Source organism: Lagopus leucura, unplaced genomic scaffold (genome assembly GCF_019238085.1).
Source record: "Lagopus leucura isolate 7727_CA_CO unplaced genomic scaffold, USGS_WTPT01 88-28_obj-0_obj, whole genome shotgun sequence".
NCBI classification, from domain to species: Eukaryota; Metazoa; Chordata; class Aves; order Galliformes; family Phasianidae; genus Lagopus; species Lagopus leucura.
In genome coordinates this window covers 64,274-87,485 of record NW_024963264.1, presented here as the reverse complement: position 1 = coordinate 87,485, position 23,212 = coordinate 64,274, and the positions used below count along the sequence as shown (strand labels likewise).

The 23,212-nt window shown below is 56.5% G+C and overlaps 1 protein-coding gene across 9 annotated transcripts; it reads left to right on the top strand.

Annotated features, from left to right (window-relative positions):
* Positions 1-288: 288 nt before the first annotated feature.
* LOC122191057 (transducin-like enhancer protein 3) lies at positions 289-19,922 on the top strand. 9 transcript variants are annotated; one of them, XM_042891258.1, is made up of 17 exons: positions 289-351; positions 5,569-5,631; positions 5,764-5,838; positions 10,105-10,306; positions 11,000-11,016; positions 12,921-13,040; positions 13,265-13,315; positions 13,401-13,556; positions 13,668-13,800; positions 13,926-14,107; positions 14,745-14,821; positions 14,984-15,233; positions 15,818-16,065; positions 16,296-16,443; positions 17,233-17,383; positions 17,627-17,703; positions 17,844-19,922. In XM_042891258.1, the coding sequence occupies exons 1-17, from the start codon at positions 316-318 to the stop codon at positions 17,949-17,951; spliced, it is 2,094 nt and encodes a 697-aa protein (XP_042747192.1). In that variant the 5' UTR covers positions 289-315; the 3' UTR covers positions 17,952-19,922. The 9 variants fall into 9 exon arrangements, with proteins under 9 accessions (XP_042747192.1, XP_042747190.1, XP_042747191.1 ...); XM_042891256.1 differs by having other exon boundaries at positions 13,926-14,122; XM_042891257.1 differs by having other exon boundaries at positions 10,102-10,306.
* The last annotated feature ends 3,290 nt before the right edge of the window (positions 19,923-23,212 follow it).

Below are 23,212 nucleotides of genomic sequence, written 5' to 3'. Positions count from 1 at the left end.
GGGACCCCCAGCGACTCTGGCACCTCTCCCCTACTAAGCGATACGGGGAACCCCCCCGAGCAATTGGGACCCTCCAGCAATTGTCTGCCCCCGCAGCCACTCAGGACCTGCAGTAATTGGCTCTCCCCACAGCGCCTCGATCCTCCCCCCGGCCCCACTTTGTTTCTTGGGAGCAGGGGGCCGACCCCCCCCCCCCCCCCCCCCGGTTGCATGCGGCTCCAACCCCGTGCAAACGGCCCCTGATGTTCGGGCAGTCCCAATTCATGCCGCCTTTGTTGTTTTCCCTTTCTTTTCCCCTCCTGCCAGTACTACGAAATGTCCTACGGGCTGAACATCGAGATGCACAAACAGGTGAGCGCCGGTGGGGGGGCTGCTTGGGCTGCTTATAAGTGACAGAACGGGCAGTGGGTCGGCAGCCGTGCGAGGTTTGGGGCGATGGGATCCGCGTGCATTCGGAAGCAAGGCTGCGTTTTGCAAGGAGCGTTGCGGGGAAGCGACCTCGTGCAGAGGAGGTGCGTGCAGCCGGGGCTCTGCGTGCTCATCCCGGGGCTGCTGCTCCGAGGTTGCAGCCCTGCTCTGAGCTGCAGGGCGCACCAAGGGCGGTGCATCGCTCGGTGCCGAGGAAACCGAGCGATGTTTGGTGCTGCGTCGGTGGATTTGGGCTTCTCCTCGCCGTAGCGTTTGCCCCATAGGGAAAGCGGCGCGGGGTGCGGTGTGCCGCCTTGATAAGATTACAGCTAAAGAGCCTCGGGGCCGTGGGCACACGATGGTGAAACTTAAAGGAATAAAGTTATTATTGCAATGAGAGCCGATTACCGGCGCTGCCGCTGGCGGGCGGACACGGTTCTGGTGATGCACTCAGGGCAGGGCTCGGCAGCAGTGCAGCTCGGCAGCAGTGCAGGCACGGCAGCAGTGCAGCTCGGCAGCGCTCTGCTCGGCAGTAGCACCGGAGCAGCGTTGGCAAAAGCTGAGCTGTGCACGGCTGTGTTCCCTGCTGCAAAAGGGCAGCGGCCGCGACCGCCGCTCGGGTGACGTTGGCTCAGGGTTGCTTTTTGTTGATTAATTAATGTATTTGGTGTTTGTTCTTTATTAAATATTGCCTTCCCTGCGGCTGATCCCAGCAGGTGCGCGCCCAGCCCCTGCCGTGCTCTGTCTCGGGTTGCTTGCTCTCCTGGCTGTCTTGGCTTCGCCCTGTGCGAGCGCACGGAGGTGTTGAAATAGAGCACGAAATAAGGCAGGGAAGCACGGAGCTTTTCTGCCGATGGCAGCGCTGGAAGCGGTTGTTATTTCCCGGATGTTTTGCACTGGGGGTTGCTTGCATGCGAGAGCTGATTGGGGTGGGGGGGGGTTGCATGGCCGGGTTGGGCTGCTCCGCTGCGCTCCGTGCTGCGGCATCACTGTGCGCCCTGATGGTGCCGGGGGGGGAACCCAGTGGCAAAGTGGGGCTGGGGGCTCAGCACCAGCACCCCCGATCTCCCCTCCCGTTGCAGGGACCCCCAGCAGCCTCCTGGCTGCGCTGCCCCCAGCCCCGGCTGACCCGCTTAGCGGTTGACTTGTGTTTATCTGCACACAATCAAGTAGACTGAAGTGCCTGAATTATTCATGCGGTGTCCTGCCCTCCAGACTTGACTGCGTGTGATTACATCTGCTCGAGACAAACATTGATGGATACTTCATCTTTAAGCAAAAGGGGATTGTCTGGCTGGGGGCTTATATAACAGATTATCTCTTCGGCGCTGAATATTAAGCGCTTCGTCCTCGCCCCGGCTGCGGTGGTGGCTTTTTTTTCTTTTTCCTTTCTGCTCCGTTTCGTGTCTTTCGAAGGGAGGAGAAAGAAAAAAAAAAAAAGTAATAATAACGGGACTTCCATAAGCAACTCCGTATGTGGGGAATAGTCGGGAAGTGACGGCGGTGCGGCGCTGCTGGGGGGCTCTGCTTTGAGCGGCAGAGCTCCGTTTGGGTTCCTCGATGCCCCCCCCGAGGGACCCCTCGTTCCGGAGCTCTGCGATCAGAGGGTGCAGTGCTTCCTCGAGAGAAGCGTGTGCTGGGAAGGGGACCTGCTTGCAGGGTGTTGGAGTGCTGTGTTTTGGGGCTGAGCCCTCGATGCTTCGGAGCATCCCCGAGCCACGCTTCCCCTTTGCTTTCTCCTATGGAATATTCCAAGAGCCCCGTGCACCCTGCGCTGGGAGCAGCGGATGGAGCTGGTAGGGCGGGCCGCCGTGTTGGGGGGGCTCTGCCCTCCGCGCCCCCTCCCCGAATTTAATTCTCATCAGCGCCGCTCTCCACTTTGCTAATAACGATAGCAGCCACAAATAGCTTTCAACATGCCATTGACAGCCCGGTTGGAGAGAGCACTTGAAATAGTGGTAGACAGCTGAAAGTGCCCATAATTGTGTGCCGGAGTGAGAACCACGCTGCTCAAGGGCCTGATTTCCATGTGCTTACGGAGACAATCTCCCGGCTTCAACAGACGCTGCTGGTGCCGTGCGGGAGGTGGGGCTGAGCCCGGCCTTCTGCCCTGTGCGGGTTTGGGGCGGTGTGTGGGGCAGGGCGTCTTCCTGGGGAGCTGGGTGGGTTTGGGGTGAGGGTGACGCCGGGCTCCCCCAGGAGCGTTGGTGGTTCTTTTGCCTGGGAGCCGCGGTGGGATGTGAGGTGCTGTCCGTCCTGTTGTGCTGGGGTTTGGGATGGCGCTGGAAAACCGAAATCGTGCTTTTAAAGAGCACACCGGTGCCGCCTCCAAGGCGAAAAGGGCCGGGCCAGCTGTGCCATGCGCCCAGCCTCGTGGATCTGCTGTTGTCCCACCTGATGCTGGAGTTGGTTGAGATTTGGTCTGACGCGACCCCAAAAGCCTTTCTCAGATGGCACTGGGGGTGGCTCGCTCCTTGGGGCGTCCCGTTTCCACTCGGACCTTTGGGCAGCTCCTCTCAGCCCCGCTCCCTGTGCCCTCCGGCGTTATTTAACCTCCCTGTGCCCTGCCCAGGTTTGGGGGAGAGGAGGGGGGCGGAGGGGCACAGCTATTTAGCACCGTGCCTGCAGCCGGCGCCTGCACGCTCTCTGCCCTCAGGGCATGGGGGTCGGTGCTTGATTTACAGCCGGCATCCATGTGCGCTCTGTTGTGCCAGCCGGCCGCGCTCCCCGCAGCGAGGCGCAGCCCTGGCAGGGATGGGATGGGGATTAGTCGGGATTTCGGGTCCGACTCCTCGCCCTTGCCTGGGGCTGCCTCGTGCGTTCCAGCCTGCGTAGGTCCCTGAGTTCCTTGGAGCATCCTGCTGAGTGCCCCCGCCCTGCCCCCTCCCTGGGTTCGGTCCCTGCTCTCCCCCACTGGCTGCGGGTGCAGCAGGCGCTTCGTGCCGCGGTGCTGCCGAGGCAGGGATGCGGGATGCGGTGCCTGCGGTCGCCATGGCAACCCCGTGCTGGGAATGGGGAATTTTCATGGTTGGAGCTGCCCGGTGGTGAATGGGCCCCGGTGCAGGGCAGTGCTGGGGGTGAAACCCTCCCCAGCTCCAGGGCCGCCCTTTCTGCCACCGATTAAACGTCTCACAGAGATGAGTGGGGCTTCACGTGTGCAGAGTGGGTATTTGGAGGTTATTGGATCTCGTGTGAACGGGGAAATCCATGGCTGCAAGCATTGTATCTTAGCCAGAAGCACCCGCTTGCTTCTTGGAGATCCCCTGTGGGAAGTGGCTTTGCAGGAGGTGAAGCTTTGCACCAAATCTTGGCTGGAAATTGGGGTAAGATGGGACAAGAGAGCAGAGGCAGCTCTCGGTATGGATTGCTGAAGTGGGGGTGGGTTGGTGGTACCCAGAGAGCACCCAACACCTCCTCCCCGACCTCTGCATCGTGCTGGGTGTGAGGTTCTGCCATTTGCACCCAAATGGCTGTGGCTAAAGGTTGGGTTTGTTCTGGAGCTCACCAGCACGAAGCCCTCAGCAGCTGCTCCCTGTGGTGCTGGAGGAGCTGTGCAGCACTGAGAGCGCACTGCGTCCCGACCCGCCAGGCATCAGCAGAAGGCATAAATATTTAATGGAGGCACAGTTTATACACGATCTGATCGATGTATGGATGCCAAAGCAGCCATTAAGGTGTCTCTATGGCAGAACAGCGGGCAGCGCAGGCACTGGTGGGGCTGTGGTGCACTGAAGAGCTTGGAGGGCTTTTGCAGCATTACCTTTTTGGATGGAGCCATTCTGTGCTGGGAGCATCCTAAGTGCAGGGCACGCTGTGTCTGTGCATTCAGGTCCATTATGGCCCCGGCTGCAGCTAATGCACCTGGAGCAAATGGAACAGCTCAGAGATGCCTCTGCCTCGAAGCAGAGTGCCAGCAAATTCCCTTGACCCCCTCGAGGGCTAAGAAAAGCAGCAGGTGAAACCCGAGCAGCGATGCTTTCTGCAAAGCTAGTGGCCAGAAATACTGTGGCTGCTTTGAAGCCTAAACAGGCGCTGCCTGGGTGCCGGCTGCAGGGCCCTGGGGCTGTCTGTGCTGCATGGTTATCCCCCTGCTTCTGCCTGGTTCCTCAAAGCAACGTCGAGCTATTGAGTTGGCTGTTTTTTTCCCCCCCCTCCCAAAATGCAGAATTAGAGTTTTCCCCTCTGAAATCTAAAGGAAGAGGCACCGCAGTGGGAGAGACGTGCCTCTGCTGATGGGAAGGGTTTGCAGCCATGTGATGGTGCTCCCTCCTGCCGCTGTGGGCTGAACCCTTATAGCTGCTTAAGGATTGCTTGGGTTGGAGTAGTGGATGTTCTAAAAGCAGCAGCAGGGTGGGGACAGGCGACTGCCATGGGTCTGGGGGAGCTGCCCCCCAGAGGGTTCTGCCTGGAGGTGCTCTCTGTAGGGCCTCAGCCATGGTCTGGGCGCCCTGACCCTGCAGGAGTTGCACCCCTGGGGCTGAAGCACGCGGTGCTGCCTCACCCCAAGTCCGTGCCTGGGTTTTTAACCAGACGAAAATGTTATTCTGGGTTAATGGAGACGTTGCAGAAACCACAGTTTGACAGCACGGGGCTGTTATTATTAAACTCCTAAATAGTGTGGTCAGGCTGACAGGTGTAAATGGTTACGGGTTAAATTTCTGGAGGGTGATGTAAGGAGGGCAAAAGCAACTCTGGCATCGGTCTGGGCTGGGGAAGGATCCTGATGAGATCAGAGCAAACCAGAGGCTCCATGTGGCTCTGGCTGCGGCTCAGTGCTGACCAGGCACTCGGTGCTTTGTGTGTGCAGGGGTTTCTCCTGCAGCAGTCCCTTGCGGAGCAGTGCTGGGGATGGAGCTTTGCAAGTGCCCAGCAAGCATCTGCACGTTGCCAGTCCATCCCGACCTTCATGGTCCTCCTTCCCAAACTCAGGCTGGTGTGAGGCTGCTGGGGATGCTTGGTGCTGTGATGGGAAAGGACCCAAAACACCAGAAAGTGAAAGAGCAGCCCCTGCCCTGCGCATGTAGGTGTGCTTTCACTGCCTCTTTTGGGAGCTGCAGTTTCCCTTGGTGTAGATGGGGTTATGGGGGGGGTGCACATGATTGCTTATTGCAGGAGGCTGCTTTCTGCTAACCGTTGCTTTTTCTTCTTCCCTTTTTTCAGACAGAAATTGCTAAAAGGCTGAATACCATTTTAGCACAGATTATGCCTTTTCTGTCACAAGAGGTAAGATGTCCCTGGGCTCGTTTCCCATGGGCAAAACCCACAGGGGTGATGAGGCTTGGGGTGGGGGGGGGGGGGGGGTCCTGGCTCGGTGCCTGCATGCTCTGACCCACACGCCTGCCTCTGTCCCTGCAGCACCAACAGCAAGTTGCACAGGCTGTTGAACGTGCCAAGCAAGTGACAATGACGGAGTTGAATGCTATCATCGGGGTACGTGGACTTCCCAATCTGCCTCTCACCGTGTGTATACCCCTTTTATTCCTATCATTTACCATAACCAGAGGCAACCCTGCGCTCGGGCGGCGTCAGGGAGGGGCAGCACCCCGAATCCAACCGTCCCCCAGTCCCTGATCTGGCACTGAGCGATGCTGTGGCTCTGCTCCCCAATTATCCCCAGCACTGGTGCAGCTCCGGGAGCCCCCAACACCAAACACCCACATCCCCAGGCTGGGACTGTGCCGGGTTCCCACTCCCCGCAGCCCCCCAGCCCGGGTTTGCCTCTGCTGTACTGTTGATGTGAAATGTGGTGCACGCGTGGCAGAGCTGTTCCATGCATTGACCTTTACCCACTTGAGCGTTACGTGGATCTCGAGGGGTTTTAAGACTAATCTGTTTGCATATCTCTGTGAGTGGTGTAACGGTGTCCTCGGCCGTGCAGCAAGCCACCCGTGCTGGATCTGCTTACTGTGGATAGCAGATCCCTGATGGGCATCCCGCCTTGGGAGCTCTTTGGCATTGGGTGTCTGTTTTCAAAATCACTGATTATTCCTTTGTTTTTTGCAGCAGTGATTTGCACTTCTTTTCTCCCTGTACAAGGAGGCTTCTTCACCTGTTAGCATTTAACCTGCGCTGTTGGGTGGCTGTGGAGGGAGAACCTGGCTCCTTGCTGCTGCAAGGGTGGGAGCGCAGCTCTGTGCACCCTGCAGAACCCAGGGGCTCTGTAGGCATCATTCCATTTTAATGGGTGCTCTGAGTGGCTGTGGGTGGGAGGCTCTGCTTTGGTTCACTGCTCGAAGCCGTAGCATGGAGTCAAGGCAGCTAGAGGCAGATATTGGAATTCAATTAAGGTAAATGAGCGGGGCTCGCGACCCCCATTTTCAAGGTAATTGCTTCCTTGGATCAGCACTAACACGAGTGTCACCCCGTTGTTAAGCAGCCAGCCATGTAATCGTTTTGCCTGACAAAGCTGCACGAGGCAGGAATTGGGGGCAGCGAGGAAGAGAGCGTTGCAGCTGAGCTGGGCCCTGTGTGCCCAGAGCATCCCCCAGCAACGGGCATCCCATGGTGGGACTGGGCATGGCGATGGGCATCCCATCCCACACAGTCGGGTTCTGTTGGTGTAATCATGATCCTGGTGATGTGAATGTCCAGGCAGGGCTATGGGGAGCCCAGTGCTGGGGGTGCTGCAGGTGTACTGCCAGTCTGCCCCAGTGCCCTGCTGCAGGTGCCGAAAACCAAATTGACGCATGCAACAAAAAGAAAATGCATCAAATTATTCAAACCTTTTTTTCGCCCCTTTCGAGGTCAAGAACTGTTAATTTTATGCATCTAGGCCATTGTCTCACAGTTCCTCTGCTTCAGGCTTCTGTGAAATTGAGCCCTTGATTTGGTTATAGCTCTGGAAATGATTAGACTACTTTACTAAATTTAACGCAAGTGGTGAACTTAAGTGGTGAACCATTAAATCGGTTAACAAAGGCATGAAGCATGATGTACATAATCCAATTAAAAACACTCTACGTATGAGATACTCCTTGCCAGCCTTTCTCATCAACCGTAACCTCTTCATATCTTACCCATATTTGCCTGGTGCACGCCGAGAGACCCCAGGAGGGAAGCGCGAACGTCTCCGCGCCGTGCATCCATCGCGGCTCCTGGTGTGGGCTGGGATCTGATCCTCAGATGCTCTGGGAGCAGAATTTGGCCGCCTGCCTGCGCTGGGTTTGCAGCACCGTTGCAGCACTGTGCTGCAGGGTGGTGTCTGAGGATTTAAAGGCGACGTTGAGCGCTGGCTGCAGGTGGGATGTCCAAGCGCGGAGCGCTGGTCTGCATCTGCCCTTTATGTTGGGGCAGTGCTGGAAGAAGCAGCTTCAACCTGGAAGCAGCAGGACTGCTATCGCCCTGCATCCCTGCGACTCCTGTGGTGCTTTGTCAAGCAGAGCTGGGGCTTGCAGCCCTCCACCCCTGGCACCAGGCACCCCTGTGCAGCGTAGCTCCATCTATGGGGCTGCAGCCTTGGGGATGGTTTTTTTTGGTGATGGAGCTTCTGCAGCTGTGCCCGGGGGGCTGTTGGGAAATCCCCGTTGATGTGGGGTTTGAAAACCACCTTTTCTGGGGGTGAAAGGAAGCTGGAGAAGGGTGGCACTTCTCAACTGAGGAGCATCGCCGAGGCCTGCTGCATCCCACTGCTCTGCTGTGCAGGATTTCCCCGTTCTGCGTCCTCCAGGAGGGATCTGAGCCGCCAGCTCCATGCTGCTCCTGCTTCTGCAGGGGAGGAAAATGCCCTATCTGTGTTCTTTGGATCCATCACAGGACGTCGTGCCTTGGTGCTCATTTCCACACCTCTGCTGATCCCAGGCAGCTCAGCGAACCGCAGGATGGATGTGTTTGCCACTAGCTTAATTAAAAAGGGAGAACCGGTGTTTTTCTGCTTCATTGGAGGGAAAGGCTCAAAGAGGCTGAGCCATCCTTGCTGTGCCCCACCTGTGTTTGGCTGTAGCAGGGCTGTGAGCCTTGATGCTGCATGGAATCTGCCTGCTGTCCCATTGGGATGCTGCTGCTGCTCCCTGGATTTGGTCACCCTGTCCCTGCTTGTACCCACCTAGAAGGAAGCGTTGGATCTCAGTGCTGGAAAGCCACCAGGGCTGCTCTCCAAGGGAATGCACAAGTACCGTGGCCTCAGCCTTGCTGAAATGGGTGGAAAGACCGTGAGGTTGGGTTTGGAGAAAGCCCTGTTCCTCCTGCCCTGAGAAGGGGAGGATTGATCCTGCAATGTTGGCACAATCTGGCAGTGCTGGGAGCACTGGGGATGGCTCTGGGCATTGGGTCCTGAGGATGCTCCCCCCTCTGCACCATGGATGGAGCAGCGCCATGCAGCAGAAGCCAAAAAAATAAAAAGCTGTGTTGGAGAGGACCAAGCAGCTTATGCTTTTTCTCTACCAGCACTGTGGATGTCTTATTGCCTTCTGGATCTGGCTTCTGCCACAGCTGAGACCTTTGCACTGCCTGGAAGGACCTGTGTTTGCAGATCATGCATCTCCTCCTCCCCCTGAAACTGCAACTGCTTGCTCCTGTCTGACTCCGGGTCACGTCCTGGGTGGATCTCCCCAGTGCCTCCCACCAGGGTGCAGGAGGTGGGCAGGGGTGGGTGGATCACACCCTGCTCCATCCTCATCAGCACCGCTGCCTTATGGGGCTGCTCCTGGAGCCAGAAGCTGGGTGGGACCTGAGAGGTTGCCTCTGTGCAGGAGGAAGTCCCTTTCCTTCCAGAGAGCTGCGTCCCATGCAGAGCTGCAGCAGGTCCTGGTTGTTTACAGCGTGCACAGAGCAGCGCGCAAGGAGCTGGGTGTGAACTTTCCCCATGCACAGTGATGGCACAGCAGGTGCAGAAGTCTCCTTATGGGCCTTTCTTGGCACCCACGGGCTGATCCCCATTCTTTGCATTTCCCTGTTGCATTTTATGAGCTGTGGGCTGCATTCTTGGGGCTGCACTGGGCCCACCCAGCCCTGCAGAGCATGCAGTGGTGCATCCCTCAGCAGTGCTGGAAATATCCTTGATGCAAACACTGCCTCCTCCTTATAGAACCATGCACGTGGGGTTTCTTTGGAATCTTGCTATGGTTTGCACCAGTCTGCGCTGCAGTGCATTGCTGGGAGCCCTGTGCTCCCTGGGCATCATGGTGCAGCACAGCCCTGGCAGTGGGATAAGGGCTGTCTCCTGCCTTCAGCTTGTGGAAACTAGCACTGAAGGCAGCCTGCTACCTGTGACCCACTGGCTCCAGTTCAGTTTGTCTTCTTGGCGCTTGAAACAGCAGCACGAGGGATGCTCTTCCTTTTTTCCCTTCCTCTCCCCACGCCGTGCCCACTTCCAGCTGCAGAGGATGGGGCTGTACCCGTGGCTCCTGGATGCCTGGTTGGGGAAAGGGTCGCCTGCGGTGTCAGCTGCTGGATGCTCTGTGCAGAGCCATTTTCTGCATGCTGGGCAGCGTTTACACTTACGCTTATTTCCATTGAAAAGCCAAACGGTGCAAACCTGCCACAGCAATTCAGATTGCCTTGAGTGAAGGATGACCACCGCACTGACACACGTGTGCAGGGCACGCGGGGCCGTTCCCCCCCCCCCCCTCCCCAATCCCTCCTGCTAACCCAGCTCTCCTTGCAGCCGGCCGAGCGGAGCGTGAGCACAGCTGGAGATGCAGCCCTGCTGTCTCTGAGGCCGTGCCCTCTCCCCGCTCACCGCTGCTCTCATTGCAGCAGCAGCAGCTCCAGGCGCAGCACCTCTCCCACGCCGCCCATGGGCCCCCGGTTCAGCTGCCGCCGCATCCCTCTGGCCTGCAGCCCCCCGGCATCCCACCCGTCACCGGCAGCAGTTCGGGGCTGCTGGCGCTCGGCGCGTTGGGCAGCCAGGCACACCTGGCCGTCAAGGATGAGAAGAACCACCACGACCTGGACCACAGAGGTGAGAGCTTGGTTTTGCCTGCTCCCAGGCTGGGGTCACCCCGAGCAGCTCAATATGGACGCCTGATAGTTGCAGTGTAGCTTGTTTTCTCTTGTGAGTGCTAAACGGGCCTTTTGTGGAAGGGAAAAATGCTGCGTGGGTTCAGTGTTTCCATGCAAAGCCACCTGTGTGTTGGCACAAGGAGATACAGGCTCTTCCCATTAAGGCCCCGTTTGCCCGGTGATGCCCCTGCAGCACCAGGTGCGTTCGGGCTGTTCTCCCTGCAGAAGGAGGAAAAAAATACCAGTAGCAATTATCCAGTGGCATGCATGCCTCTGCACGGATCTGAATAACCCAGCAGTCCCCATGGATACCGGGTATCAACGGGCAAACATCCCACAGCGGTGGGGGTGGGCACCACTGCCGCGTTGGTGACTTTGTGGGTGAAGGGCCTCAGCTCGGTGCCATCCCCTGTGATTCAGTGCATTGCCTCCATGTGCTGTGTGTCCTACCAGGGGAGGGGGGAAATGGTCGCTGAGGAGGGAAGGGGGAGTGGAGGAAATGCTGGAGAGCCCGGATGTGCTGTGGGTGCAGGCAGCAGGCAGCGGCGGGGGCTCTGTGTCTGCTTCCCTGCTCCAGCACCCATTCTAACTGTGATTTTTCTCTCTTCCCTTTGCTTTGGCTGTGCCCTCTGACCCCAACCGCTGCCAACAGAGCGGGACTCGAGCGCGGTGAGTGCAGCACCTCCTCCCCATCCCAACAGCTCCGCTTCTGAGCGCCCGTTTTGTTTCAGCTCTCCTTTGAACAAGGGGTGTGAGCCCCGAGGGGTTACCTTTGGGGCTGATCCTAGGGAAAAAAGGAGAGAAACAGGCCAGATTCCCCCGCTGGCTATGCTGGGATGTCGTCGTCCCCCCCCCCAGTGCCAGATGTGTGGGGTCAGACCTCCCCCACCGCTCTGCTCTGAGCTCAGGTCGCGACTGAGTGAGCGCCATGAATGGGCGCAGCCGAGTCAGCGCGGGTAAAAAGATCCGTCGGCGATTAAGAAAGCTATTTTATTCCTGATCACTCTTCTATTATCTTGGGTCATCTAATCTGCCGGGCTGGTTGGGGCTATTATGCCACGTTAAGTAGGACTCGGAAGGTCAAGCAGTTAACTAACCAGCTAAATAACCACGGCTGAGGGCAGCCATCACCTCCAGCACTGATTGGATCCTTTAATTTATTTTTTCCTTTTGCCCCCAGCACGGCCCTCCCTCTTTTGTAGTGGGGCTGAGGGGGGGGGAGGGGGATGCAGCCCATATCCCCCACCCGTATTGCATGAGGGGGGGGCTTTGAGAAAGCAGGGGGGGGGAAGAGAAGCCCTATTGAATGAGGAGAGGGGAATTGGGCATCGTTAACCTGCCCACGTGGGGAGGGGGCTGTGAAGGATGGGAGCGTTCCCAATCTATAAAATGAAACGCAGGGGTATTCCCCGCGGAGGTTTTAATGCGTGCGATAATCAGCGTTAGTCATTCATATTTTCCTAGCCTTGCCTGAGCAATAAAAAATATTTAGTTTCTTGGCGGCGCGCCAGCAGAAGGCTGAATGGATCGATGCCTCTAAATGCTTGACATGATTCTCTGGTAGCTGCGAGGTTTTTTCAGCATGACTGCCTGAGAAGAAAGACCCCGGTGTTATCCAAAGCTGCTTATTGGGTAGCGAGGAGAAACATGAACTGCTTTAGTTCTCCCTTTCAGACGGGGAAGAAAGGCGGGCGGAGGGGCTCAGGAAGGCGGCTGCTTAGCAGGGGCTGTGGGCTCTGCGATGAGATGCGGTGATGGCCGTGGCCCCTGTGGCTGTGAGGAGCTCATTGCAGGGCCGCAGCTCTGGCACAGCTCTGAGCTGCCATGTTTTGCTCCGTCCCCATGCTGGGGCTGTTCTGGGGAAGGCAGCGTGTTGGATGTGTCCCAATGGGTGCACAAAGCTCTGCCCGCAGTGCTGGGCTGCAGGAAAAAGGCTATTGATGTGTATTGATGTGCTTTTCCAAACGGTTTGGAATGCCCTTTGGTTTGGCAGAGCTTGGCTTAACTGAAGCTGAGATAAAGCAGCTCTGGCAGCTCTGCCCTTTGCTCCCCTAATAAAAGCTGGGGATGGAGGTCATGGCTCTGCAAAGACTGCAGGCTCCCTGAGGCTCAGATCCTCGTGCAGAGCCCCGTTGGGCTGCAGCCTGGTGCTGGATGCATCTATGTTGGTTGCATGAGTGGTGTGTCTGCATTGGTTCAAGGGGCGGATGGTGTAACCATGTTGGGTAGGTGGCACATCTGTATTTACCAGCAGCCTCCACGGGTTGCAGCAGCTGCCAGGGAGCTGCTCTATTTCCTGCTGCTTCCTAGCAGGATTTTCTCTTTTCGACAACAAACAGCTCCTCCCCTTTCTCTGCTTTGGTAGCAAACAGGCTCAGGTGGCCATAAGCAGCCCGTCTTGAGGTGACATTCAATGAGGACGTGTGGTTTGGGCCACGGATCTTGCTCCACTGCTGGGGTTTTGCAGTCTATTGGTGCTTTGAAGACTCAGTGCTGGGCAGAAAGCTGTTGGCTGTGCCCTTAAGTCCCATTCCCTCTTGCATGCAACTCAGATGTGTTTACTGTTATTGCAGAATAACTCAGTTTCACCCTCGGAAAGTCTGAGAGCCAGCGAGAAGCACCGGAGCTCTACAGACTACAGCATCGACTCCAAAAAGAGGAAAGCAGAGGAGAAGGACAGCATGAGCCGATATGTGAGCTATGGGGGGGTTCCTCACAGCCCAGGGCTGCGAGCTGCCTCTATATGTGCCTGCATAGTGCAGCATGGGAGCGCCATGGGTGGGGGCAGGCTGGGTTTGGGCAAAATCTTGCCAAGGCTGTCGCTGTGCCCTGGGGGTGCTGTAGGGGGATTCAGCTCCTTGGGAGCAGCCCCAGGGCTTGCAGCTCTGCAGGGCTGTAACTTAATGCTGTCTTTCAGGACAGCGATGGTGACAAAAGCGATGACCTCGTCGTTGACGTCTCCAATGAGGTGAGCCAAAGGGTGGTTTTGGTTTCACCGCTCTGGGGGTCCCACAGGTGGTGCTGGGGTACGAGTGCTTTCTCCTGCCTTGCAGGACCCTGCCACCCCCCGGGTCAGCCCGGCCCACTCCCCGCCTGAGAACGGCCTGGACAAAGCTCGTGGGCTGAAGAAGGGGGATGCACCCAACAGCCCGGCCTCGGTCGCCTCCTCCAGCAGCACTCCTTCCTCCAAGACTAAAGACTTGGGCCACGTATGTGCCATGCTGTGCCCTGCCGCGAGGCTCTCCAGAAACCCCCTGGCAGCTGAACTTCATCCTTTATGTTTTATTCTTTTTGGATTTTTTTTTTTTTTCTGCATCCAGAACGACAAATCGTCAACGCCTGGACTCAAGTCCAACACTCCCACACCGAGGAATGATGCCCCAACCCCAGGGACAAGCAGCACCCCGGGGCTGAGGCCGATGCCCGGCAAGCCGAGTGGCATGGACCCTCTGGGTGGGTACCACAGCTTCCTGGGGGGTTCCTGGGACCTCACCCCACTCAGGGTGCTGGGAATAGGATGAACGGGTTGGCGCACCCATCACCCACATCCCCTGACCGCATCCCTCACCCTCCCACAGCCTCAGCCCTGCGGACACCCATCTCCATCGCGGGTTCCTACGCAGCCCCGTTTGCCATGATGGGGCACCACGAGATGAACGGCTCTCTGACCAGCCCTGGTGCCTATGCTGGCCTGCACAACATCCCCCCACAGATGAGTGCTGCAGCCGCCGCCGCCGCTGCCTATGGCCGGTCGCCAATGGTGAGCTTTGGAGCTGTACGTAGCACTTTTAGCTCCTTTTCTCGCTCACGGTGGGCGCGGGGAGGGCTTGGGGGGGAAGGGGGGAGAGACTGCTTGGTGTTGGGGTTGAAATGGACTCCTCTCCCCATGGTTTGGGTTGGCTCAGGTTGCGGGTTGCAGAAGTTGGGGTGCACGCTGTTGGGATGCTGTGTGCCCCGTGGTGTTGATGGATATCTTATGCTCTGCCCATAACTCCCTGCATGACCACCTTCCCCTGAGTACTGATACTGATAAGTCCTTATTTGTATACCTCAAGATTAAAAAAAAAAAACGGCCAAAATGGGAATTAAACTGCTTGCAATTAATACAGAGATTGGGATTTTAGTTGCATTGGGGTGCAGGCTGCCTGTCCCAGGGATGTGGGAATGATGTGGGAGGGTGAGCAAGTCCGGTGCTGACTCTTGCAGGCCCAAAATGTGGTTTCATTTCCAAATCCATCCCCTTTCTGGTGTGTGTGTGTGTGTGTGGGAGGAGGGGGAATCGTTTTAAGCTATTAAGCAGCAATATTGAGGACAAATGGGGGGTTGTGGGGTTGCGGGGCTTGTGGATGGGATGCTGACAGTTGCCGTGCCCATCTCGTCCTCACATCTTTCAACAGGTTGGCTTCGACCCACACCCGCCCATGCGGGCCCCTGGCCTGCCCACCAGCCTGGCATCCATCCCTGGAGGGAAGCCGTAAGCACTGCTTGGTTTTCTGTGGGGTTTCACCTGGGAGGGGACTGCCCACACCGCTCCGGGTTGGCCAAGCAGCGGTGGCTTCAGTGCCAGCTGCACGCTGCGTTTGCAGCACGGCTGTTTTTAGGGGCTCACCTCTGTGTTTTTCCTCCTCTTTGACAGAGCTTACTCGTTTCACGTCAGTGCTGATGGGCAGATGCAGCCAGTCCCCTTTCCCCACGACGCCCTGGCTGGCCCCGGCATCCCCCGGCACGCACGGCAGATCAACACGCTGAGCCATGGCGAGGTGGTTTGTGCCGTCACCATCAGCAACCCCACCCGGCACGTGTACACAGGTGGCAAGGGCTGCGTGAAGATCTGGGACATCAGCCAGCCGGGCAGCAAGAGCCCCATCTCTCAGCTGGACTGCCTGGTAAGGCGCGGGGTGGGAGGACCTGCAGCGCGTGTGAGCTGCGCTGTGTCGCTGCTGGTCCCCAGGAGTGATGGAGAGCCTTTGTAGGGCTGTTGTAGCAAGCCTTCTTCTGTCTAGGTTGAAAAAGCCCTAATGCTGTCATGTCCAACGGCTGTTCTACCTCCACCAGGTCTGCCACTAAACCAGGCCCTTATGTGCAACGTCTGTGTGCTGTTTAAATGCCTCCAGGAATGGGGACACAGCTGCCTCTCTGTGCAGCCAGTTCTAAGCCTTTGTGACCATTGTCATGAAGAAATTCTCCCTAATATCCAAACTAAGCCTCCCCTGGTGCAACTTGAGGGCATGTCCTCTTGTTCTCTGGCTTGGGAGAAGAGAGAAGAGATCAATCAATCTGCCTTGCTGTAGCCTCCTTCGAGGTTGTTACAGGGAGCAGTAAGCTCTCCCTTGAGTCTTCCATAGGCTGACTAACCCCGGGTTCCTCCCTGGTCCTGCTGGCCACCCTGTATTTGACACAAGCCATCCCCATGCTTTCTCTGCTGGCCCCCTTTGCACTGACAGCATCTCCACCTCTCTTCCTGCTGCAGAACAGGGATAACTACATCCGCTCCTGCAAGCTGCTTCCCGACGGCCGCACGCTGATCGTTGGGGGGGAGGCCAGCACACTCACCATTTGGGACCTGGCCTCCCCCACACCCCGCATCAAGGCTGAGCTCACCTCCTCGGCGCCCGCCTGCTACGCGTTGGCCATCAGCCCCGACGCCAAAGTCTGCTTCTCCTGCTGCAGCGACGGCAACATCGCCGTGTGGGACCTGCACAACCAGACCCTGGTCAGGTGAGTGGGGGGTTCCCAGCGTGCTTGGGGTGAGGAATGCCACAGAGGGGCCACCTGGGTGTTGGTGCACGTGGTGATGCTGCAGTGGAGCAGAACCATGAGCAGACAAACACCGAGCGCAGTGTGTTCGTAGCATCCATCCCCGGTGCTACCTGTGTGGGGTGCGCCATGCGTTTTGCCATTCTAGATGTGAATTATTATTCTGTTTTTTATTTTTTTTTTCTTCTAAGGCAATTCCAAGGCCACACAGACGGTGCCAGCTGCATAGACATCTCACACGATGGTACGAAGCTGTGGACAGGGGGACTGGACAACACCGTGCGCTCCTGGGACCTGCGGGAAGGGCGGCAGCTGCAGCAGCACGACTTCACCTCCCAGGTGGGCACAGGGCCCTCAGGAAGGTCCTGGCCTCATGCAGCCTTTATGGAGGGGCTGTCCATCGGTGGGCCAGGTTGCAGGAGCTCAGTGTGGTGATGGAGCTCTTCTTGCTGGATGGGTGCCCTGCACGCCGCTGCCTGGCTGTGTGTGTGCATGTTCCAGGTGCCTTGGGTGCAGTGCAGGAGTGTTTGAGGCAGTAAGGCTCTCTGGTTCTGGATTTAGCCCCACTTTTGTTGCTTTTTTAACAAAGCTTGGTGCAAGATTGGGCTGCTACTAAGAAAGCAATGCTTGCATAGGGTACCACGTGGCATCGCAAAGCTGGATGTCCTTGTGTTCCAGCCCATAGCAGCCACAACTTGGAGCTCTGTCAGCCTTGCTGTCTTCCCTGAGGTTTCCTATTCTGGATGTGCCAGCTGTGCTGCCTTCTCTTGGCTCCCCATGTTTCAGCATCAGAAATGGCAAGGGGATGTTTAGGAGGACAGGGCCACGTCCCTTCCAGCCTGCCAGGCTGCTGCTTCTCAGACTCACTGACCTTGTTGTCAGCTCTGTGGGCACAGCTGTCCCATTAAAACCAAGCAGAGGGCTGCAGGCTCTGGGTTTGTGCTGGAGTCCATGCCCAGGTGCAGCTTTGCGTATAATTGCACCGAGGTGAAGGAAGAGCTGGCAGTGGACGCTCACCTCCTCTCCCCTGCCCAGCTGGGCTCTCCCACTGTCAAATCCTGGCGTCAGGGCTTGGGATGCTGCGGGGCCATGCGTGCTTGCAGATGCCAACCTGTTCTGTGCCCCCAGATCTTTTCGCTGGGGTACTGCCCCACGGGCGAGTGGCTGGCAGTGGGCATGGAGAGCAGCAACGTGGAAGTGCTGCACCACACCAAGCCTGACAAGTACCAGCTGCACCTGCACGAGAGCTGCGTCCTCTCCCTCAAGTTCGCCTACTGCGGTGAGTGGTGGCAGTGCCACGGCGTTACTGCTGTGCAGCAGTGCTGCTCTGCCTGCCTGTGGGAACCACGTGGGGTGAGGGGTGTGCAAAGGGCCGGGCACCTCCAGAAAACCTCCTGCTTTTCCAATGGCTCCAATTCCCTACAATGCCCAAACTGTGCGATGTGAGCTTGGGGCAGGGAGCTGTCTGGCCACCTGGCTCTGCTGGCTGTGTTGGGTGCTGATGCCGTTCCCACGTCTGCAGGCAAATGGTTTGTGAGCACGGGGAAGGACAACCTGCTCAACGCATGGAGGACGCCCTATGGGGCAAGCATCTTCCAGGTAGGGGCTGCTTTGCTGGGGGCGCGGGGGCCGCCTGGTTCTTACAGCACCATCAAGAAACCACACTGATCCATTTCCTTTTCATTTTTTTAATTTCTCCTCCCCGTTTCCATCTCTCCTCCCCATTCCTCCGCCTTCAGTCCAAGGAATCCTCGTCGGTCTTAAGCTGCGACATTTCAGCAGATGACAAATACATCGTCACGGGCTCTGGGGACAAGAAGGCCACAGTCTACGAGGTCATCTACTAAGGGGACGCAGTGGTGGTGCCGCAGGCTCGGCGCTGGAGCAGCGCTCGGGGCAGCACTGGGATGGGATCGCTGGCTGGAGCTGCACCTCTGTGCCCGCCCGGCACCCACACGGATTTATTTGGAGGTCTGCAAACATGGCACACACGTCGAAGCCCTGAACGAATTTTCGGTTTGGTTTTAGGGTTTTGGGCTATTTTTTTTTTTTTTTTTTTTTCCATTTTTTTGATCTTTTTTTGGTTTCCTGGTTCTTTCCATCTGCGCTTTGGTGGCACTATAAAGGACTTATTTTTTAACATGACATTTTTTTTTTTCTTTTGGTGCATCCCGCATTAAGACTTGTGAAAATTGTAAATACCGGACTAGTACATAGCATGGGAAGGGTGGGGGACCCTCCCGGTACACTAGGTGTGTATTTTCGTCTGCTGTAATTGTATTCCACTGATGGTTTTGGTGGTGGCAATTTTTATTATTATTATTATTTTTTTTTTTCCTCCCCTTCCCTTCCTCCTCCTCCTCCCCATTGCATCCATTTGGGATGCGACCCGGACGTGCAGCGCGTAACCGGACTGAGCAAAGTGTCCTCTGGTGAAGTCGTTCCTCCTGTGGTCCCCGTGCGTTGTTCGGTGTTGTGTGTGCGGACGCTGTCGGGGCTGTGCTCAGCTCGGCCGGATCCCCGGCTGCTGCCGGACGTCGGCGACACAATCACGTTTTTATATGGATTTTTCTTTTATTTTTTTTTTTCCTTTTTTTGTGCTCGTATGTTTGAAGAAAAAGGGGAAGCCCACGATCCGGGAATCATCCGCTCGAGCCCTTCTTGGTCTTCGGACATAAAAGCAACGAGGAGTGATTTCAAAGAAAGCATAGTTAAAATTCAGCTCAGGGAGCCACGAAAGATAATAGCAACTTAATGTGTTTTGTATTCAAATGAAAGTAAAGAATTAGAATTGATAACCTTTAAAATACAGTTTTTTTAAAGCAAAGTTGACTAACAAGTAGGGTTTGTGTGTGGTGGGGGGAAGGGGCTTGGGCAGGGTCCTGTGGCTGTATGGGCTCGTGTCTGCTGGTCTGGAGGTTCCCCAAGAAGCAACACCCATCCCCGCACAGGCCTGCGTTGCAGCATTTTGTACTAAAGGGTTTAAAAAAAAAAAGAACAAGAAAACGGGAAATAAAAGTATTTGTGTAGCAGAAGCGCTCACCCTGTATTGTAGCGTACGGAAGAGGATTTTGATACTACGTTTTTTATGGATTATTTTTTAATTGGTTTTTTTTTTCCCCCCCCCCCTCCCCCCGTTGTAACCCAGTGGAGGACTGAGGAGGGTGATGGTGATGTGGGCACCGCTGTGGCTGCTGGGGAGATGTGCTGGGGCAGAGAGAGGAGCTGTGGTGGGAAATGGCCTTTCCCCTTCAACCTGGTGCTTCTGAGCTTTTTTGCCTATTTCTGTGCAAAACCCAAGGGAAGAAACCCAGGCTGATGGGTGGCTGCCCTGCGTGGCTGCTCGGTGTGAGCCCAGATTGAGGAGCTGGGATCGATCTGCGCGCTCATCAGCCAATGAGGAAAGGGGCAAAATGCTTTTTGAAACTGCATCAGAGGAATGGTTTGAAGGGGGGTCGGGCTGAGCTAAAGGACTGCACAGCCCTATCCTGCAGCTCTGCGCGCTGTGCTGGGCTGCACTCGCAGCCCTATGGAGCATCCTCTGCTCTGTGTGGCACTGGAAGGGCTCGGAGCACCCCTGGGCTGTGCCTCCAGGCCAGGCTTTGCCTGCATTTGTGCTTTGTTTTCCTCTAACCCCCCTGAGGAACTGTGCGTAGCAGAGCTGGCGGCGGGGCGCTGAGTTGGACCTCTCCACTTGACACCAAAGTATGTAGCAGAACCTGTACAGCTGTTAATAACTACAACTGGCTTTTGTACAAAAGGAGAGAGAGAGAGAGAAAAAAAAGAATAAAAAGTCAATGTAACGAAGCTCAAATGGAGGCACAGTGTCTATAAACCATTTCATCTTTCTTGTTAGTAAAAGCAAAGCGTAGCAAGAAGCCATCCTGCATGGGGGGCGTGGGGTGTGGGGCCCTTCTGGGCAGACCCATCCCCAGGACACAGCCTCTGGGTGCTGCAGGATGATCCCACCGCCCCATGGATTTCTGCTGGAGAACGAACCGTGCAGTGGAATGCAGACCCCAGCAGTCGACTCATCCGTGTCCCCGTGCTGGATGCTTTGGTCGCTGCCGTTCCCTGAGGACGCAGTGTGGCATTGCCTGCTTTGCTGGGAGCTGAGCGAAGCCACGACCCCAACTTGGCTGTTTCCTTCTCGCAGCGAGCCTGGAGCCATCACCATGAAATCACCACCATGGGGTTTGTCTTCTGCTGTTGGGTGACACATCGGTGTGGTGCCACTGCCAGGTGATGCTTGGGGACGGTGCCACCGCTGCACTCTGAACCCACCCAGCTCCGACATCGCACGTTCCTCTGCCTCCCAACACGGTGCCCGACAGCCCCAGCACATCCTGTGAACCAGGACATATGCAGCGTCCTCCGGGGCTCTCCCTGTGATGGATTGAACATGACAGAGTCTGCTGCGAGGGAGAAATAAAAAGCCGGAGCTGCACTCTTAACTGCTCGGCTTCTCGATAATGTACGGCAGTAAATGGTTATGAGTGCATTTAAATCTGATTTGAAGCTGGGCGGAATGAGGGGCTGGCACGGGGGACCATTAAAAGATGAAAATTGCAAGAAATCTTTTGTTGTAAGATTTGGGAGCGCACAGAGCTGGAGGCTTTTGCCCGGCCTGGCGGCACCCAGCGCTGCTCGCAGCAATCCCAGCCCACTGCTGCCCTTTGCAATTAATTGGGTTTGACTACAACCTTCCCAAAGTGCTGATGGAGGAGGTGCTGGAGCCACGCGCGGCCTCTCCAATTTCCATTTGCGTTATCAGCAAGGCGCTGGATGTGCATATGTTGTAATTAAAGCATCTCCAGCCTCGCACGCTAATTTTTTTTTAGTATTATAAATTCATAAGGACTCTTCATCTATATATTTTGGTGCTTGACTGCTGATGCTGCTCTGACTTCTGCCTACAGGCAGATCCACGTGCCAGGCCGGTGCAGTGGGCACTGTGGGATGCTCGAGGCCCCAGCACGCAGCACCTTTTGGGTTGCCTCTGCTTTCCCTGCTTTTGTGAGCAGTGCTCCTATGCACAAGGAGTGGCTCCATGCACAGCATCACACTGCGCTGGTCCCCTGCCCCATGTCCCGTGCGTCCCTCCAACCGCCGTGCATTTGCTGGGATCGGCTTTTCCCGCAGGCTCTGTGTCTGGGTGCTCCTCCTCCTCCCCAGCCTGGCTTTCTGGGGCAGCCGTCAGGCGAAATTACCCTTTGAGTAACCAATAATTAGCAAATTGCAGTGTTCAGGGCCTGGCGCTGGGGCAGAGGTTGTTAGCTTGCCTTCAAAAATACAATGAAGGAAATAAGCGGGGTGGCTCTCAGCTGCCGCCCAGCCGCACCCCTGGCTGGCACCCGCTGCGTCACAGCCCTGTGCAGATGAAGTGCCCATGTGTGCCCTGTCCTGGGGGGGCTGGAGATGGCTGGGAACAGCCACCCCATGGGAACGTGGCTCTTGCTATGCTGTGTGTTGACCCTGAAGGGCAGCAGTGGGTGTTGCTGCAGGTGTAGCAAAGCTGTTCTGTGGCAAGCTGTGCCACGCAGTGCCATGCTGGCCCATCCCACGCTGTTCCATCCCATTCCAAGCTGTGCCACCCTGTGCTATCCCATGCCAGGATGAGTTGTGTTGTTGTGCCATGCCGTGTTGTGCCTTCCTGTGCAATGTGATGCTGTGCTGTGCCACCCCATGCTGTGACAAACTGTGCCACGCCGTGCATGTTTTCCTCCACTGTGCTGTGCCATACCATGCCATTTTATCCCATCCTATTCAATGCTGTGCAGTGCCATCCCATGCTATGATGAACCATGCTGTGCCACGCCACACCATCCTCTTTCATCCTATCTCATTCCATGCCATCCCATGCTGTTCCATTCCATTCCATGCGGTGCCATATTACAAACCGTGCCGTATCATAGCCTGCTATCCCATGCCATGAGAAGTTGTGTCATGCTGTGCCATACTGTGCCTTCCAGGGCTGTTCCATGCCGTGCTGTGCAGTGCTGTGCCACCCCATGCTGTGATGAGCCATGCCATGCCACGCTCTTTTCCTGTGCTGTGCTGTGCTGTGCCATGCTGTGCCCTTCTCACGCCATGACGTGCTACGCTGTCTCATGCAGTAATGAACCACACTGTGCCATATTGTGCCTTCCAGGGCTGTTCCATGCCATGCTGTGCCATGTCAAGCTGTGCTCTGTGCTACCATGCCACACAGTGCCGTGTCATGCCCCCCCCCCCAGGTGCAAACAGCCCACTGCAGGCTGTGCTCCCTACGATGGTGCCTCTGCCATCTGCACCGTGCTGCCCTCTTGATGGGGTGTCCCTTTCTCTCTCCCTGGGGACAGGCTGGGGTGCCCGTGGTGAGCACACATTGCAGCCAGCAGGACCCCAACGTGCCCCCACACACCGCATTGCTGTGGCACTCACGCCATCCCCCACTGCCGACTCTGGGAACAGATGGCAGGAGGAGGCTCTGGGACACCATCAGCTGTTGTTATCGCTAGCTGATGACACGGAGTGTAAATTCTGTTGGCACTACTCCCTTCGTCTGTTCTGCCTCTACATCCCACCAGTTTTAATTACTGTAATTGAGTTATAATGAATGATTGTGCATTACCATTGTCTGTAATGTGGCAGGGAGTATTCTGTTCGTTACACACTCCATCTAACAACATGCCCCTCCTCGTTGCTTTGTTTATCTGGTTGAAGGGTGTCATCACTTCAAATGGCACAGATAAAGCAGCGCTCAGAGTGGCTGCGTTGTGATGTTTATCGGTTTTCTGTTCTCAGGCGCCGGCGCTTCACTGAATCCCGGTGGAAAACGGCAGAAAGAGATAAAAACTCATTTGGCTTTAATCCCTCGTGGAAAGAAAAACAATGAAAAAAGGCAACGACAACAACAACACAAACCGCCACCACAACACAAAGCCCTGCAGAGCTTCAGCCCAATGGGAAGCCAACTGGTTGGCACTAATTGGCACTGGCCGGCACTGGCTGGCATTGAGTGGCACTGGTTGGCATTGAGCGGCACTGGTTGGCATTGAGTGGCACTGGTTGGCATTGAGTGGCACTGGTTGGCATTGAGCAGCACTGGTTGGCACTAGCTGACACT